At 38.9% G+C, this 20,824-nt stretch overlaps 1 protein-coding gene across 1 annotated transcript in view; it reads right to left on the bottom strand.

The window, feature by feature from the left end:
• Positions 1-20,824, bottom strand: part of LOC149797464 (DNA repair protein RAD50-like) — a 212,784-nt gene that overhangs the window by 74,709 nt on the left and 117,251 nt on the right. Inside the window, exon 22 of the mRNA XM_089960763.1 lies at positions 1,415-1,616. Within this exon, the coding sequence (XP_089816889.1) occupies positions 1,415-1,616 (202 nt within the window). The remainder of the gene's footprint in view (positions 1-1,414; positions 1,617-20,824) is intronic.

The following is a 20,824-nucleotide window of genomic DNA, read 5'->3' as shown; positions in this document are numbered from 1 at the left end:
TTTCTACTGGCCGCCATATATAGCCTATCTTGTGCGGAAAAATGGTGTTAAACCCTACAACAACAACAACCTTAAGTGCAGTACAAATTTCTTTGTCATGATCCTTGATTAGGAATCTGATATCCTGTATAGTGTATCAATTAACTCAATGTCAATGTATACCCATTTTCTGAGTCTGGTTAAATCTATAATGAATATTTAATTTTTTTAAAAATAAACAAATAAAAAAATGGTGACACGGCAACATTCAAGGCATTCATCAGACTGTTCAAAAACCATTACAGCTACAAAAATGAGTCATGATTTTTCATTTTAATATAAAAAAAACCTGCTGACTATTAATCTGTTTACTAAAATGCAACTAATATCTGCTCAAAATTAATTTTATACATATGTTCCTAAGTTCAATGAGGTACACAAATTTAAGCAATGACTTTTGACTTGACCCAAGACGGAAACAAAGATGCCATAAATGGGGTCAGATATGCACCACATTCATTCAGAACCAGTGCATAATTGCTATATTGTTGTAAAAAAAAACTTGTCACAAACATCACCAAACGCCAAGTAGTGATTTAAAAAAATTGAGATAGCTGCTATGGCCATCATTTTGGAGGTCTGATCAGCACCACTGACATTTATGATTAACTACATGTCATAGGAAGTCTTTTAGTGACATGTCCAAATCTATTCTATTAATATCTAATCAGAAGAAATGACCAATATTTTTCATATGGCTACCAAAGTAGCCAAAATGTGATGTAACATGTGGGCCATTTTCATTTTTGACCAACTATATACTAAAAGAAATCATTTAGTGAAAAATCTGTCACTAAAACTATCAGTTTTACAGAATTAGTGACAACAAGACTATCAAGATGGTAACCATGGCAACTGCATTGAAAATCTTCTATAAACCAGTTAGAACCTACTAAAAAATCAACTAAACATAAGGAATTTTTCTGTGAAAACCCCATGACCATCCCATTTCAGAGAAGAAGCTATAACATGATTTTAAGATTACCATTGAGGTGATTACAGTGAATGCCAGCTAGACCAAATTTTCCTCTAACCATCTGGAAATCAGAAGTAGTCTTCTAAGCGAAAAGCCTATGTCAATATGATTATCCATTCAAATGAAGTGGAAATATAATGATTTTCATGATGAATGCAATAGTTCAGGGCCTCAAGGGAGAATAGTCCTTGACTAATGAGTCACCCTCTATATATAAAGCATTATTATTATTATTATTAATAGCAGCCTTATTAGTGCTAGACCGTTTTCACTTAGAACCACTAACCATTTGCATTAAATCCTATTAGTTTTTGAGTAGTAATAATAATCTTGTGCTAAAAGATGGACAGGCTATCACATAAGCTCTTCCAGTAAAGATAATCAAAAGTTTCGGAGGACCTTGATTTCCTGGCTGTAAGCCTCATTTTCACTAAGCAGATTAGCTTTGTCTTCCTCAAGTTTTATCCGCTGCTGAAGATCATTCTCAATGCCCAGCTTTTCCTCTCGCATACTGTTAATACTGGTCCTCAGCTTCTGGACCTGGTCCATGTGATCACTCAACTTCTGACGTTTGTGGTCAAGCTGACGGCCCATTGAGTCCCTGTGGTTTAAAAAGATCAAACTAAAAGTAGTTGTAATAACTCAACTTCAAACCATTTTAGGGATATGTTGGTCCCTGTCTCCATTTTATGTAGCATAATGCTCCAATCAATGGACAAATGAGCAAATTGAATTTAAATATTTTTTAATCCATGTTGCTGCAAAATTTGGTTAAAAAAGTTACTTTATTTTTTATTTAATACCTTGAAACTCTCCTTTTTACCTGCAAATCAACTGACTTCTTCCTAACCTTTAGCACAAGCCTTCCACAAACTCTGATCAAGGTATGTGGTACAGTGGAAAACTTGTTACAATCAAAACAAATGGGAATTTTCTCCTTTTTACTCCAAAAATAAATTGGCTGCTATCTATATAAACATGTAAGCCATTCACAAACTTTGGTAAAGGAGGGGCTCAGCAAAAATTTGTCTATGTACTCATCCCTGGGCTGTGCGAGTTGCATTAGAATAACCCCTACTGATCCCTGTCAACACTTGCTCAACCCAGTACACAAAACTTTACAGGCACTCTGTGCATGTCTAATACTACAATGCATTCAAACCAAAAAAATATTATGCATGGAGTAAATACAATGAGTTCGAAACCAATTTAATTTCACACATAGCCTTCAATTTCTTTATAGTTGTAGCATTTACAGTGACACTTTGAGTAATTCAGGTGTCATTTTAAGGGGATACATTCAGTTTTTCAGGAAGTTATTGTACACCTTTATAGCACTGAAAAGTTTGTGCAGAATCCATTTGTTTTCAGCCAGTTATTGAGATCTTTGACCTTTTGCCCCAAGTAACAATAACATATGTCTATATGACAATGCTTGAGTAACAATAACATGTCTATATGAAAGCCCTTGATTAGCAGCAACACATGTATATATGACAGCCCTTAAGTAGCAATAAAACATGTCTATATAACAGCCCTTGAATAGCAATAAAACATGTCTATAAGAAAGCCCTTGAGTAGCAATAAAACATGTCTATATAACAGCCCTTGAGTAGCAATAAAACATGTCTATATGACAGCCCTTAAGTAGCAATAAAACATGTCTATATGACAGCCCTTGAGTAGCAATAAAACATGTCTATAAGAAAGCCCTTGAGTAGCAATAAAACATGTCTATATAACAGCCCTTGAATAGCAATAAAACATGTCTATAAGAAAGCCCTTGAGTAGCAATAAAACGTCTATATAACAGCCCTTGAGTAGCAATAAAACATGTCTATATGACAGCCCTTAAGTAGCAATAAAATATGTCTATATGACAGCCCTTGAGTAGCAATAAAACATGCCTATATGACAGCCCTTAAGTAGCAATAAAACATGTCTATATGACAGCCCTGAAGTAGCAATAAAACATGTCTATATGACAGCCCTTGAGTAGCAACAACACATGTATATATGACAGCCCTTGAGTAGCAACAGCACATGTATATATGACAGCCCTTGAGTAGCAATAAAACATGCCTATATAACAGCCCTTGAGTAGCAATAAAATATGTCGATATGAAAGCCCATGAGTAGCAACAACACATGTATATATGACAGCCCTTGAGTACCAATAAAACATGTCTATATGACAGACACTGAGTACCAATAAAACATGTCTATATGACAGACACTGAGTACCAATAAAACATGTCTATATGACAGCCCTTAAGGAGCAATAACATGTTTATATGGCAGTCCTTGAGTAGCAACAGTGCATGTCTATATGATAGCCCTTGAGTAGCAACAAAACATGTCTATATGACAGCCCTTGAGTAGCAATAACATGTCTATATGACAGCCCCTTAAGTACCAATAGCACATGTCTATATGACAACCCTCAATTAGCAATAGCACATGCCTATATGACAGCCCTCAACTAGCAATAGCACATGTCTAAAGGACAACCCATAAGTAGCAATAACATATAGTCTAGCCCTTAAGTAGCAATAACACATGTCTATATAACAAGCCTTAAGAAGCAACTACCAATATTTTCACAATGGCCATCAACTTAGAGGTCACATCATCAGCGCCATTTTATGACCAACAAGGTATCATAAAATGTTTTCCTGTGAAAACCCCATGGCAATATGACCATCTTCCTGTCTGCTTTGTGTGTGTATGTGTGCTCAACATGAATTTAGCCATGAATGTGTTAAAATGTGCCAATAATCCTTCCTTCAAAACCCACACCATTTTCATTTTGGAGCAATGGCAGCCACAATGGATAAAAGATCAGCACCATTTTCATTTAAGACCAAGTAGACATCAGAATAAAATTTGTCAAGAAACCGCTTGTCAACACAACCATTCAATAAGTAGTAGCAATAACAATATTTTCAAGAAGATGCCTGCCACAGTGTTGGTCATATTCAGACTTTCAAGCACCTTTTCATTTAGGAGCAACTAGACATCATAAGAAATCTTTTAGTGAAACACCAAGTCAAAACATCCATCTGTTTAGGAGAAGTAGCAACAGTCTTTTAAAGATAGCCATGATAATGGCCATAATGGATGCCAGGTCATGGCAATCCTCCTAGTAGTTCAAGAGGAGTTGCAATAACAATCACTAATGGAAGGATGGATGGACAATGGACAACAGGCCATTATATGAGATCTACTGTAAATAGCCACAAGTTTAATTTATCGTGTCATGAGTGCATATATCACGACCATCTCTAACTTCTGGATGTATATTAGAATTTACACAAGCCTGTTATATAGGCACTGCACAATAAAGAACCCAAACATTTGGGACTAATACAAAATAAAAGATATGGAGAAAGGACTGGTTTTGTCAAGGCTCAAAGTTCAACTGCATTATGTTTTTAAAAAAAGTGTATTCATATTGGCATTGATATAAGCTATTGGCACTTCCCTTATCTAATATCAAAACAAAGATATATTTGTGTTGACCTTGATACAAGCCATTGGCAACCCCCTTGTTAAATATCAAAACAAAGATTTATTTGTGTTGGACTTCATACAAGCCACTGGCACTTCCCTTATCTAATATCAGAACAAAGCTATATTTGTGTTGGCTTTGAGTCAAGTTGTTGGCACTTCTCTCATCTAAGGGGCCCCGAGTGGCCGAGTGGTCTAAAGCGCTCTCCGTTACGAATCACTGCCAGCTCACCTCTGTCTGCGTGGGTTCGAGTCCAAGGCTCAGCTAGCGTGGGTACATGGGAAAGCCTGCCAGTAGCTTCTCATGGGTCAGTGGTTCTTCCCTGAGTTTTCCAGGGTTCTTCCTCCATCAGTTATACTGGCCGCCATATATAGCCTATCTTGTGCTGAAAAATGGTGTTAAATCCTACAACAACAACAAAAAAAAATCTCTCATCTAATATCAAAACAATGATTTATTTGTGTTGGCATTGATACAAGCCGTTGGCACTTCCCTTGTCTAATATCACAATAAATATATATTTGTGAAGGCCTTGATACAAGTTGTTGGCACTTCTCTCATCTAATATCGACAGAAAAATTTATTTGTGTTGGCCTTGATACAAGCACAGGGCAGTGCCCTTGATTAAAACAATGAAGAACATAGTCCAAAACTACTGACCTTACATCTATATTAATATCAAAACAAAGATATATTTGTGTTGGCCTTGATACAAGCCATTGGCACTTCCCTGGTTTAATATCAAAACAAAGATATATTTATGTTGGCCTTGATACAAGCTGTTGGCATTTCCCTTATCTAATATCAATACAATGATTTATTTATGTTGGCCTTGATACAAGCTGTTGGCACTATCCTTGTAAAATATCAAAACAAAAGAATAAATGTTTGTGTTGGCCTTGATACAAGCCATTGGCACTTCCCTGGTTTAATATTACAACAAATATTTATTTGTGTTGGCCTTGAAACAAGCCATTGGCACTTCCCTTATCTAATATCACAACAATGATATATTTGTGTTGGCCTTGATACAAGCCACTAGCACTTCCCTTTTCTAATATCAGAACAAAGCTATATTTGTGTTGGCCTTGATACAAGCCATTGGCACTTCCATTTTCTAATATCAGAACAAAGCTATGTTTGTGTTGGCCTTGATACAAGCCATTGGCACTTCCCTTTTCTAATATCAGAACAAAGCTATGTTTGTGTTGGCCTTGATACAAGCATAGGGCAGTGCCCTTGGCTAATACAATGAAAAACATAAGTCCAAAAGTACTGACCTTAAATCTATATTAATCTGAATAGGAAAACATTATCATTTAACAACAAAATATCCAGGTCTAATAAATATATATCTGTTGATTTCCTTCATGGTCTTATTAAATAGGTCCAACCATTATTATAAAAAAACTGAATGTTTCAAACTAAATTTTCCCCCAGATGATTTATCTTCAAATATGTATCAATAGATCTTAACTTTCAAAACATTTGCTGCAAGGAATAAATACCTAAAAATGATGGAAGGTTTTGGGACTGGAAACTAAATATTTTTCGTGCTCCAAGACGTAAATGAACCAACAATAAATAACATTTTCGGTGTCTCAACACTTATAGATGGAAAGAAAAAAATATCTGGACAAAATTGGCAAGATCGCCATGCATCACACAGCAGTGACCAGCTCATTTACAATCTAAATAAACTGTTATAAACTACTATGAATATTTTTATTGTATTTATTTTGCATGATAATATGTTCTGATTTCTTCAATATGAAATAATATAAAGGTAAATATCGACTTAATAAATAATTCACAAGCCATCTAGACTACTAGAAAACCTGTGTTACAGTTATAGGTTACTGCATTTGTATAGGAAAATATGAACGAGTTTTTCGGATGGAAATACTGCAGTATATCCATCTGACAAATTGAGTTCATATCTTCCCATACAAATTCAGTAACCTTTTTATTATATGCTCAATTTTTTATTCTACCAAAAACTTAATTATGAAAATAAAAACACACTACACAAAACAAAGAAACTGAATGTATGCCATATTCCAAACTAAACACACAAGTGCAGATTCATCATTACACATTAACAACAGTGTTAATGTGCACATAACTCTGCCCAGATAAATTTGAATCTGGTTGTGAGCTAAACTCAACTTTCAAAAGAAAATGGCATTTTGGTCTACTTAAAATTGAAATTTGGAGTCATATCGTGAGTGAATGCGCATTGCAACAACTTTTCCATTTGATCTAGAATGAATGCATTTTGGCATTTTTGTTTTTTTCCTTCAAAATGTCGTTATTATGGGCTGGATTTATGTGCCAATTCTTCCTGTAGCTGTGGAGCTCTGCAGACCATGTCACACATTGTGAACAACTGCCCACTGACAAAGTTCCCTGGTGCTGTTAAGGGGGCACTCACCAGTTAATATGTACTTTTGAGAGAGTGATGTATGTAAGGTGAAGTAGTTCGCATTTAAAACATGCACAATGGAGAGAATGTTGGCATACCTCTATGCTACATTAATGTAATGTGGATGATATTTCTTTGGATATTGTACTTTTGGAAATTTTACATGATTTAAGCACACTGCGAACTAAAATGACTGCTCCCTTGTGTTAAAAAATCAGCCTGAATTAGTCTAAAGTACGCTATAGATAGCAGCTATTAAAATAGGGAAAATGAATTTTGCCAGACTAGACAATACCAGCTTCTGAAAGTGCAATGAATGAATTATTAAATATATAAAATGTAAAAAAAGTTATCGGCTCTTTTTTATACAATTTACCTCTGAAGTTCAGGAAGTGAAAATGACCAAGTAGAGCTAGTACTTTTTTGAAAGGTGCACATCTTAAGAAAGGCCAAGCTGTATACTCTATAACCCATAGTACACCCATCAATCATACACCAAAATAAAGGGAATTAAAGGTCCTTTGAATTAGCAGCAGACAGACTGAGCCCACCAACTGTTTCGTCCAACAGGACCATCTATCGAAAACTTTTCTGATAGAAGTTCTTATTTCACAAAAATAACCCTTCTAGCCAGAAACTATGATGACTAAATCCTCTTTTCTGGCTAACGGGGTTATTTCGACAGCGATAACTCACTATAAAAAATGTTTCTTCACTTTGCACATTTCGATGTTAGTGTACCAAATGAGGTTCATCAGGCTGATATATTATTTCTGCCACATGATACTATCCGAAGACGCACATACAAGTACGCGTTAACCTTAGTTGATGTTGCCAGTAGATACAAAGATGTGGAACCGTTAACAACTAAAACAGCATCTGAGGTTGCTTCTGCGTTTGAAAGAATTTATCGGCGAGGACCTCTGCGATGGCCAAATTTATTACAAGTTGATCCTGGCAAAGAATTTCAAGGTGCAGTATCATCGTTGATGAAACAACATAACGTCACCATACGACGAGGACACACTGAAATTCACCGTGATCAGGCAATTGTTGAGCGATTCAATCGAACACTTGCTGAGCGGTTATTTGGATATCAATACACGAGGGAATTCATTCAGGATACGAGATCGTGCGAATGGGTTGCAAGATTACCAAGCGTGATAACTGCACTAAATAATGAAATAACTCGAACAACCAACATGAAACCTTCCATCGCGATCACAAAAACACAAGGTGTTTTTCAAAAAAATATACCCGTACGACGTGATTCTTCAGCGCAGCCGATACTGGGTAATGTTACTGTAAGATATTTATATGAACCAGGCGAACTTGAAGGTGGTAAACGAAGAGCGACTGATCCCATTTGGAGTGTTACCACACATAGCATATCCACCGTGACAAGATCCACTGGCAGACCAGCAATCTACAGGTTGGATTCAACTGCTCCTCAACGCAGATTCACCCGTGAGCAACTTCAGGTAATTCCCGAGGACACACAATTGCCGCCAAAATCACTGAAGTGACTTAACTAGCGCTGGCACCCCGACGTCGATTACAGTCAAGACAGGTCAACATGACATTATCACGTGTATGACCGCGATTGTTATCTTTTCTGTCTACGGTAAATTGTCTTGAATTTTTATTCGAATACTGCCATAGCATTATACAATTACAGCTCGCACAGTGATTATTCTGCTGTTGTTTCAGCGCAACAACGAAGTCATCGTCAAGATCAAAATCGCGATTATTTTTTTTGTCACTCTGTTTGTAACCGGCGAGTTTTTTTCTTATTACATCACCATCGGTGATGCTGTTGTTTTCATCGCTATCAGCGTTTGATTTAAAATCCGAAGGATTTTCCAAGACAATTCTTCGCAGTTGAGATATTCTTCTGACTCTGGACACCGCCAAGTAGACTAAGTTTGACCATTCGATTCGATCATCAATGATCCAGACAGTTGTATCTGAAATAGTCAGTCCTTGAGAACAATGAATGGTCATTGCGTATCCTAGCGTCCACGGGGATTTATTCATTGCTAGTGCATCCTCAACAGCATCGATGTCAACTAGCACAATATCATTCAATACTAAATTCTGTTTCTCTGTCTTTCCTGGAATATCAACATCTATATTTTGTAGCCGTGTATCAGTTGGTCTATAACATAACGGCGTTGGCAGCATTGGAAACTTTATTTTTTGTAACCGAAATAGCTGTTGTTGAAGTGTGTCTCTGACTATCTTTCTACTCGCCACTATCAAATCGTTTGGTTTCCACATGCGTAAAAAGTCACTCATCAAAGTTTCAGGAATCATCTCGCGCATAATTTCACACTGAATTTTATTCGGTTGTAGCCTGATTAGTGTTTTAAATTCTTTCAGCGTTGCATCAAGTGCTCGGTAATCATCAGACACTTCTTCGTGATAATCAACAAAATTCCTCAGCCAATCATGCGGAGATGCGCCGACAAACGGAGGTGGTTGACCGTGATCGCCGTACATAACGACTGCAGTATTTTTCGTTAACAGCCAATCAAGAAATGTTTTTAACGTTTCCAGCGGTACCGTACATATCTCATCCCAAATTATTATATCATTGATATATTTTGTGCCCATTCGATCTGGCGTCCACGTACCGCCGCTGTATTTGAAAAAGCTGTGATAAGTACAAGAATTGACTCCTCGCTGTTTCATCTCTCTGGCAAGCCTGTGTGTAGGTGTTAGCACAATCATATCTGAATTTCGAAATAATTCAATTGCTCGAGTTGTTTTACCAGACCCTCCCGGCCCGTTCAAATAAACAGTTTTGTGTCTGGTGATTGGATCATCCACAGACGGTGCGGAAGATATTTCTGGCATTGTTGATTTATAATAATTATCCTCTGTTGCAACATCAGCGGATTCACAATACTCGTGCAACATCTCGGCTTTTATTCTCCACGAACCCCATTCATCTCCGCCGCAGAATTTCATTATATCGGTCAGTGATTCTGAATATTTCTTGTTGATGTAAAATGAATCCGTGGCAACTCTGACTGCATTACCAGGAAATCGATTTACCATCGATAACAAATTTATAGAAACATAAGCCAGCATTGAAGATCTCAAATGTGTGTATTGAGGCGATTCTCCGTCGATATAACTTACAATTGTGCCCAACTTTTTCCCGTCGGACAAGAACACATCCTCCCTGTTACAAAATATGTCTCTGGCAACCACGTCGACGATTATAAAATCCAATTCAGCTTCATCGATAATCAACCGCGAGTGATGCATTTTATGATCAAATGCTGCACCCTGAGTAAATTTACAGATTATTCTTCGTCCAAGATCTTTCGCTGTGATTTCACTGTTTTTGAGTTTGATCTTGAGAATTTTAGGTGCCTCACTGACGATGACATCCATCGGGGTATTTGGACACTCTCGTGCATACTCGCCGATAACTTCTTCAAGGGTAACACGCTCCGGTGTTGGCAACCAAACTGATGTCTGCGGTCGATAACATATGATTGCTTCACTGACAGTCAACGATACCAGTATGCCGCTGTCAAGCATGTATCGCAATAACACTATTGGTACCCAGCGCTTTTCGACGAAGTGTCTGCCAAACCAAACATAACAAATCGGATGAAGTCCCGTGGCGAATTCAAATGAAGTCACACGAGCAAATCCTGTCAGGTCAGCGTTGGGTAAACTGCCGTTTACGGCGACTCGTGTCATTGAGTTCGTGGGGTGTCCAAACTGCGCAAAGTATTCGCGGCACTCGCCGTTCCCGAGAAAGCTTCCTGGGTAGCAGGCAATCATATCCACGGAAATCATGTCCCGGTAGTCATACCGGGTATTCCACAACCCACCATGACCATACTCGACACAACTTAATTGTATATCTGAAAGAAACTGATTTCGGGTTGGTCTCCACGAATTTCTTTCTCTGGCGGCGTGAGCGGCAACACTTGGAACTGTAAAACAATTAACCAATAACTGCTCATCGCTGGCATTTCTCATATATGTTTTTGCGAGTTTTTTCATTTGTTGTTGCAACGATTCTGTTCTGTATAATTCTCCGTTGGGTCTCACAAATTGATCATAGTCGCCATCTTCAGAGCTCCTAAATAACCACACCGACACAGGGTCGGTTTTACTCAGCGCGTAAATAACCTCGTATATGTTTCCAGAATAAAACTTGACAACACGGTCTCGTGGAAATATTGTAACCACATCAGTCCACGCGTGCGAATTATGATCAATAATTTCAATCGGTGTTCCTGATTTTTTATAATGCTTCGAACTGTATAATATTTCCCCGGTTAGTGTTTTTACTGTTATTGAGTATTTTAATTTACTTGATAGCGCAGCAACATCATTTATTGTTGCCCCGGTATTCTTAACCGATTCACACAATGATGTTATTTTTTTACGTCGCAGGTCGGTTAAACCGTTACCTCGTTTTGTGTTTTTAAAATGTTCCATTACTCGCTCGGCTACACAATTCAACACCGTCGAAGTAAATGACGCAGTCATTCGCATCGGAGCGAGTTTATCAATTTTTGTTTTTTTTACAGGATATATTCCATAAATGACTGCGGTTACAGGATACGCTCGAGCGTAATATGGTATATCAATCCCGGTCAGCATTCCTGGTTTGGATTCGCTACTTAACAGAGCGGTCTTTCCGTTAGCAAGAACAGGGTCGAGTTTGTCACGGATAATCCACGTATCGTCTTCAACGTTGACAATAAATTTTATTCTGAAAAAATATTTCTTTTCACGTTGATGAAAATCAATATAATCAATAATTGTTTTTGCTTGGGCATCAGTCATTGTAGCATTGATGATGTCCTCATCGATGACATCGTCGTCATCGCGGATAATTTTAAATGTCGACCATGCATGAGATGCGCCGTCGTCGCGGAATTCTTTTTTACCCTCGTTGATAATATCAAACAGATCAGTTAGATGCTGTCGTCGTGGATCCGGGTTTAGCCTGTCAAGATCGAATCTAACGGCGCCAACTGCGGATAACCTCGAAAACTCCTCCATGTTATATTTAAGACAAATATTTAAATAAGAAAATATTATATATACAATGAACAACTGCAGATGGTTAAAAGTTGGATCTGTAACAGTCTGTGGTAAGCCCTGTAGGAAGGAATTCTGCGGTGAACATATACAGAGCATCAAACGAGGAAGCACAGGACCTATTCGTTGCCTGCGATGTGGCATTGGTGTCAGGGGTAAAACACAATTATGTGCGGGGTGCGGGGGGAAACGATACCGTGAACTCATGCGATATTACAATAAAAAAAATAACGGAGACGCGCTAAAATCTGAAAGTGATTATATAACTAGGTTTTCAGACAAATTATAAATTAGACAAATACATTATTATATAAATGAGCCAAGAATTTGTCTCACATCCAACCATTAAAAATTATGAAGCATCTCGCGAGGGAGCAGTGAGACACTGCATGTTGAAAAAGCCAGTTGGTGTTGTTAATAATGCTGGTTATCTTAGATTTACTGTTGGGAGAAAGAGGTATCTTAATCACAGGTTTGTGTTCGAATGTTTCCGTGGAGAGATCAAAGACGGTCTTGTAATTGATCACAAAGATAATAATAAACTTAATAACTCTCTTCAAAATTTACAAGCCATCACGCAGGAGAAAATTCTGCACGAGGTGGCACTGGTAAATTTGCAAAAATCCCCAGAGCTGTAAGATCTCTCAACAAAAATGCTAATAAAGAAAATATATTTCGCTCAATGAACTCAGCTGCGAAGTATTTTGGTATTAAACCGTGTTCGGTTCAACGTGTTGCAGAAAAAATATATAAATCAACTTTTTCAAATAGGTTTGATAGCTGGATTATATTTTCTTATGTAGATAACTCTGCAGTGACTGTGTGAAAGTTAATGATACAATTATTTCCCCGTTGTTACCTTGACAGGTACGAGCAGACGATTTTCTGCACAAGGAAGTAAATAACTTCCCCTGACGCTATCAAGGTGACAGCGCAAGAATGATTTTATCTTCCGGATTTTATCGGGCAAACTTGTATTTATCTTTTTTTACAGACAATATCGCTATTTTATTACACTTGTTCGGGTTTATGGCTCATCTGTGGTTTCCACATGATCATATTTAAGAAAATACGTTTTAAACAAATCACGCTGAGCTATTTCTGAACTTTCAAGTATCAGTCGGTTTATATACAATATCGTCCTAATACTATATTGGGTTTCGAAACCCAACGAAGTTGCACAACTTTCTCCGTTATCGCCCCGTTTCGGGGTAACCTTTTACCCGGAAACAGGGTTGATTTCAGGGGTACGTGTGCAACTTGTTGGATGTAGAATTATAACCCCGCATTGTGTTTGTACCGTCCTAGGATAAGTTATGTGTTTGTGCCGTCTTAGGATAAGTTAGAATTAAGTTATATGTTTGTACCATCCTAAGATAAGTTATATATACAATTGTAAAATACAACTGCTGTAAATAGCTTCTACTGCTGTAAATACAACTGCTGCTGTAAATAGCTTCTACTGTATGTTTGTGCCGTCCCTAGGATAAGTTAGAATTAAGTTATGTGTTATGTGTTATCCCCATATGAGCCTTGCTAGCATATCAAATGGTAAGCAGGAGGTTCACAAATGGGGAATGTCTCGTCGTTTCGCAAACACACCCTCTGGGCTTTCTAGACTGTTATTTGGCAGTTTAGGAGCTCAATCGGGGGTAGTGTTTCCGCCCCTCCTGAGTTTGGTAGGATGTCATAAGACACCCTAGAGACTCAAAGGAGATGTGATGTTTTTTTATTTTAAATATTTAAAAATATATATAAATATGAATCAAGAAAATATCAATAATGTGATTGATGCTATTCAAAAATTAGAAAAACAAGGATTTAATATATTACTAAATGTTGAAACTATTCTGTCAGATTTTGAATCATTATACGAAGCTAAACGCGCAGGGTGTTATATTCTTCCTGCTCAATATCGATTCATAAAGATGATCCAAAATAATTTGTATAAATCGCTAGCCAGCATAGCGGAGACACAAATAAATGAATTTGTTCCACTGTCACGTGCAATCGAAAAGATCAGGCTGGCACTGGCAGCCGAGTATGAAACTAAAAAGATAATTAACAATTGGGTCCGGAAATTAAAGCATTGTATGTCCCTTGACTTCATCAAGGATGATGAAGTCAAGGATGAAGTCAATGATAGCTTTGTCACGGATGACGAAGTCATTCACGAAGTCAACGGGAAGTAAATACCTCACCTTGACTCGTCAGATACCTTGATAAAATCAAGGAAGTGAAATCGGGTACCTAGAAGTGAAATCGAAAGTAAAAAAAAAGTAATATTTTTTTTTACTGTGTAAATTATGCAACTGTCCGATTTCGTTGGTTTTCATAGCAAAATACCCCACAAAATTCGTGACTTTGGTCTGTTTTGTTGATTTTTTCTAGCAAATACCGTTATGAATCTGTGACTTTGGTCTGTTTTGTTAAATTTTACCAGCAAATACCCCATCAAATCCGTGACTTTGGTCAGTGGTAAAAAAAATATATATAAAGTAAAATATTTTTGAAATTCTTCGAATTTCAGGATGGAAATGTCTTTGACATTTTTAAAAATCCTTTGGATTTTCACTGCAGGATCTTATCGAGATGATCCCGTGAAATGCACGAGTGAGCAACATTGAGGATTTGGTCTGTATCACAAGTAATCATCGTGATATTGTTTTCGCGGAGTTGCTTCAGCTGAAAATCTGTCAGTAAAAAGTCATCATTGCCGTGTTTATCGATGATTATTTTAACAACGCCCCGGGAATGATTTCCGGTAAATATTTTTCGGATGAATTCTTCAAGTGTGCGCTTGTCAACGATGGAACATTTCACGTGTTGATACATACTATTATTTTTGCGTTCATTTAATATAATTTATTATGACAGTGCTGTCGCTGATGGTGATGTCGTTGGAAACGCCAACCGGGCTATCATCGGAATCACTGGAAACACTTTGTGTTTCAGATTCACAATCACGCTGTGTTTCACTGTCACTGTCAGTGGAAATGTCGGACACATTTTCATCTTCATCACTGACAACAAAATCACTGTCAGAGAGATCTTCATCGGAATCATACTGCTGGTAATTCGAAGATTTTTTGGACATTATTATGATAGCGATATCGCTAATTGAAAGTCTTAAGATGAAAGTCCTTGAAAAATACTTCGTATTTTCACGACGAAAATCCTTTAGGATTTCACCAGCAGATTAATACTAACAGTCTCCCCACGCAGGTCCAACAGTCTACCCTGCTGGTCAGTGACTTTAAAATTTATCCTTGTCAGTGTATCGTTATGACACCGCAACGATACCGGATTGATTGGCTCTTGCACAATCAAAAATCCAGGCGGTTGTGTAGGAGTAAACGAATACAGTATAAACCCTTGCTGGGCTTGATTTGATATTGTTGTGTCTATGTTGTAGCTGCCATCGATTACGTCACATACAAGATCGACCGCGACGACATCAGTGATTGCTACGATGCCCGGAGAAATATGTCTGCCATCACCGCTGGTGGAATTATTGTGTGCTAAGATAATGGGTTCTGGTAGTATTCGCTTGTATTGTGCAAGTATGTCATCGAAGTATTCATCAACGATATCAGTGACGGATTTTCGCAAGATGACCGGGGAAACATATCCTGGTAATTTAAAATTCGGCAGTTCAGCTTCGGTCAGCGAGTACTTATCCAAAAATTGTTGTTTAATGATGGAGCTACTGTCGGTTACTACCTGAATCATTCGTTGGTTAATATATTCCATATCTGCGGCAATCTGATTTAATATTTCGATTTGCTTAATAATTTCTCCACGTGAACCTGTTACATCAGAAAGATGTTCTTGGAAGCGTTGCCGTAGATGCGCTAGTTGCGTGCGGTGCGCCACATTAATAGTTTTAAAAAATTCAGTAATTTCGCTCAGATAAACACGAAATCCTAATCCTCCCACTCCCGTTGAATATGTTGCACGAGTAAAAATCAACACAATATCGTCGCCATCGCTAAGAGGCGGGATCCACCTATCCACCGTTGCACCTTTTATATCATCCAGACGCGGCCTATAACCGGGTGTAATTCCGTGATATGACTTCGCGTCAGTGATATAATCAGATTTTTTGGGCGCAGGGGGTGGCGGTGGTGCCGGTGGTGGATTTCGAGGCCATCCTAGCACGGTTCTGATTGAACTGTTATAAATGTCTACGTGGTAACCCAGCGTTGAGATTTCGATAACCGTTGACAGCGTTGGCTCGTGTGCAGTGATTGATATTTTTGCTTCCTTTCCGGTGATACGTTTTATTTGACGCTGTATTTCTTTGTTGATTTCTTCTATCTGATAACTCCCAGTGGGTAACGCAATGACGTTCCAATCTGGGGTTCCATCAGCGTTATTCTGATATGAAAATACAAATGAGTTATTCGGCGATTGTCCGTGAAATGATGTCGACCTGATATTGGGCCAACTGTGATATACTCGTAATTGTGCCAACGCGATTTCGGTAACTGGAATTGCAGTTGGAAAATTAATATCGAATTCAGGTTGCGTCAACGATATTGATATCATTGTGGTCCTTACCGGAGTTGTATTTGCGGCTATGTCGAGCAACGCTTGGCGCTGAATTATCTCCATCGTTATTGTTATTGTTGGTTTTCAAATGAAAACCATTTGCGGTTTCAGTATTTACCCCGCGCTCATAGTCGTTATATATACCAGACATCAGCGTGAATTCAGAATCTGATATGTTGTTGTCGTCTACACTGGATGATATCAACGAGGACAATTTCGAGTAGGCGCTGTTGGCCGCGTCGGCTAGTTGTTGATACTCGTGTAGTTTTGTTATCGCGCACGAGGATATTTTTTTTGCGATGATGTTGGCAACTCCTGCGATCGTCGTTGATGCCGAAATCACGATGGTGATCGCGATTGCAGCAGTTACTGGTGTCAGCGCAGACAATAGCACACCCGTGGACGCAACTACCGCGGATACCGAATACAGTGTTATGTCCAGCGCGGTCACACGGCGTTTGTATTTTTTTATTTTTGTTGCGCATCTGTCAATGGTGTTTTTCAACGTTGATTGCCATTCGCGTACCTGATCATATCGATATTGCTGGGCGCTTGATGACAGTGTTGTCGTTGATGCTGATTTCATTATTCAATTACATGGTAACCAATTGAGGTGTTTCTGTGACAAATTCCAAACACCACCAGTAAGATGTTGCGGTTAATTTTTCGTCTGCGGCTTCAAGCATAAATATTTCTTCGGTTCCGCTGTTTAGTATTACAGTTACAACCCCGGAATACTTATCGGTGGAATGTCTCCAAGGATATGTTGTGAAAATTTCAAATTTAGCGGCGGAAAACACAGACAACCTGTACACGCCAGTGGCTGTTGCTGTGTATTTGATAGTGTTATTTTGTCGGGACCATGTTGCGAATCCCGATGATACCGTGAATACGACGTTGGTGATATGCCCGGGGGTAACTCCAGTGGGGACTTTAATCAGACTGGTTTTATTAACGATACGATATCCTGCTGCTGTTGTTTGATCGTGTCAATGTTGGTTTTGATTTCAGAAAGCTTCATATCGACGACCAAAGGAGCCCCAAAGAATTTATCCGCGGTCTCTACAGTTTTTTGAGTGTTTCTTCGAAATCTTGTAAACGCGCCCACATGAACATCATACTCTGCCTGCAACGTGGCTAGTTTACCGTCAACGGTGTCTACGTATTGTTTGTTTGCAGCATCTTCGGGACCTTCCGGATTTTTTAGAACGGTTATTTTGTTGCCGTTCATGCTGAGTTCACCTGTCATTGTATCACCGGTCTTCGCTACATGTTCCCGGGCGACTTTTCGTGCATCATCTCGCAGCATCGCAATTGATATCGACGAATCTCTGATTCTGCCGCTGTCAGTAAATACAACGATGTTGTCTGTGACCGCTCCAATAACCCTGCGAATTATGTCATTCCACTTAATGTTACTGGTTCTTAGCTTGCTGTGCCTGTCCTGAAAAATAACAACCTCATCTGAGTCTATCCCGGTCAGATTTAAAAGATCATCAATTTCATCTTTGGTCGCATACTTCGATAAATCGACGTCTTCGCGGCGCTCCTTGGATCTGCTTGATCTTCCGTAAATATCAACCATTACCTGTTATGGGGTTGTTTAAATTTGGAAATCATTGATGATTTTTCAACGTGTATTCGTGCACGACTTTGTGAGGAGGAATCGCTGATTTCGAGATCGCATCAAGAACATTCAATACCTGCTGACCACATATCGGAGGATCGGTTAGTGTTTGTGTTGGTAACGTTGACTGCCAAACTGGAATTGAAAATCTTTGGACATACCTGAGAAATTCAACTGGCGGTGCTAGCCCGTACGAATCGAAATAGATAATTCCGCGTGGATCGATCGCGTAAGCAACCCAGTGAGTTCCAGGGCCTTCCTTGTTGTCGAGATTAATAATTCCTGTTTCTGGATTATTCGGTGTTGCTGGTAATTCATCTCGCATAAATACACCTCTGAAGGATTTTATGCGTAACCGTGAGGCAGCATTAAGTAAATCAAAATTAGAAGCTGGAAGCTTCAATGCTGGAAGTGTTTTCAAAACCTTTTTGGGTACCATGACGCCGGAGTTCCCGGTAGTCTTAGACCGGATCCCTCTTTTTTGTATCCTTTCCCAGTGGCTTTCTTTAGTGCCATTCCAGCTGCGGTTCCTACTGCTCCTAACGCAGCTGCCTTTGCGACTGCGGGAGCAGCAGCAGCTATCAGTGCTGGTATCGCGGCGAGAAGAGGAAATATACCACCGGTTTTAACCATATCCTTGACCGCGGCCGGAGAGAGATCAAGTCGAACTCCAGTCTTACCCTGCTTCAAGCTGTTGAAATGTTTTAGCTGAGTTTTGGTCAGCGACAGCTTGTTGGGACCGCCCGCTAGCTGATCGTGTTTTAACGTTATTGATGTCCCACATATACTCGCGTTCTTCGATTGTAATTTCTTCGCCTGACCAGGAGTCAGAGTGACATTAACATGATTGTATGACATTTTATTTAATATGATGTTGATCTAATTGCGCTTTTGGAAAACCTACAGGTTTTCTACTGGTGCATCAATGACTCTCATTCGGCCGCCAGCACCTTCAAGCAACATTGCTTTATCGGAAAGTATGACCGCGATTGCTCTAGCACCTCCAGGAAGTGGTGGTGCCGCAGCTGGCACTCGAGCCAGGCGAGCCCGAATAACTATGTCAACGACAGATTTTCTGAATAAATCCAAATGTTCCAACGAAAAGTAATAGATCGGATACAACGTTGTAAAATCACGCTGGGATATCTGCAGCCCAGTGTCGACGTTTTGATCACGCCCATCATAAGACATCAATTGATAATATGCCCGTGCGACATCATTTTGTTCAAAATTTAGATTGATATCCTCAGCGGGTTCTTGATGTCCGTTTATTCTTAATGAAACTTCAGAAACTCCAAGTGTGTCAAATATCATTGGAGTTGCTTCCTGGTTCTTTATTCTAGAATTTGCCTGAAACGTGATAAATATATGTCGCGCTGCTAATATTCCCTGCTGTGATCTCAACTGCCACGTGAACAATCCAGGAGCGTTGACAGAAGTACTATCTGTTGTCATTGCTAACCATGATAACAACGATTTTCCATCTTGATCCATAAAAGAAAGTAATTTTTGTTCTTCAGCGATTGATGGAGTCATTGTTGGCATCCACAGAGATAGTTTTCTTAACTCTACTTTACCAGGATCAACTCCACCAGCTCGCCATATTGCATCATTATCAGAGTTTTTTCTGACAAGCGTTACTGTGTGTTTGGCACCAAATATAACCTTTCGGACACTTCTACAAAATCCAAAAATATGAGATAACGGAATTGCACAAGAAAACTCTTCTTCGCCGCTCAGCATTGCTCGACACGCGGCAAAACCCAAGTTGAAATTTTCGTTCATGGCTGCAACTGCATCCCCGGCCGCGTTCATCGTTACATTTCTATTTTCGGGATGATCAGATGTGTCCTTTACAAACATCATTGTTGGACCAGCTGATCTTGTGTAATCATCAGAATATCTTGCAAGACCAAGTATTGTCGTGGCAACATCAACATTATCCAAACACGACTCAATATCTTTTCCATCAATCGAGTATGTGGCTTTGCTAAATAACGCCATCACACCATTATTAACAAAACCAACACGATCGCCTATTCTGTATCCAGTACCGTCCGCTTTTAAGATTCTACCTGTGACTTCAATAAAAGCCTCACAAGGCAGAAAATATCTACTTGTGTCATGAATTTGAAACTCAATTCTCCCCGGCGCGTTAGGTGTTTTTGCATCATAAGAATAAAATTGATAATCGCGCAAGGATTCATCCTTTCTGACTGGTTTAACCATATCAAATGCTACGTTGGATATGCGCTGAAACATCTTATTGTAATACATTATTATCTAAAACGAAGACCACTTCCCGCTACTAAACTTGAAGCTATATTTTTTTCTATTTCTTTGGAAGGTATCAGCGACGCTAGTTTTTGATTTGCAGTTTCATTTATTATTTTGCTAACATTCGCAGGCATATCCTCAGTGCTTGGTAATTTTACCGGCGGAGGCTTTCTGCGTATTAATCGTGCTAGTCTGTCCTTGATCGCCGTGAACACTTTGCCAGCGGCTTCACCGATTACACCAGAAGCTTTGTCTTTGATAACATCAATAGCTTTTGACGATAATTGTTTTGCAATTGGTCCCGCCTTTGGAGCTATTCTTATAAACAATCCTTGA

The sequence above is a fragment of the Sinohyriopsis cumingii genome, chromosome 6 (genome assembly GCF_028554795.1).
Source record: "Sinohyriopsis cumingii isolate HCF-2022 chromosome 6, ASM2855479v2, whole genome shotgun sequence".
In the NCBI taxonomy this organism is placed as follows: domain Eukaryota; kingdom Metazoa; phylum Mollusca; class Bivalvia; order Unionida; family Unionidae; genus Sinohyriopsis; species Sinohyriopsis cumingii.
The sequence above is the reverse complement of the archived record's forward strand: the minus strand, read 5'-3'. Positions and strand labels throughout refer to the sequence as shown.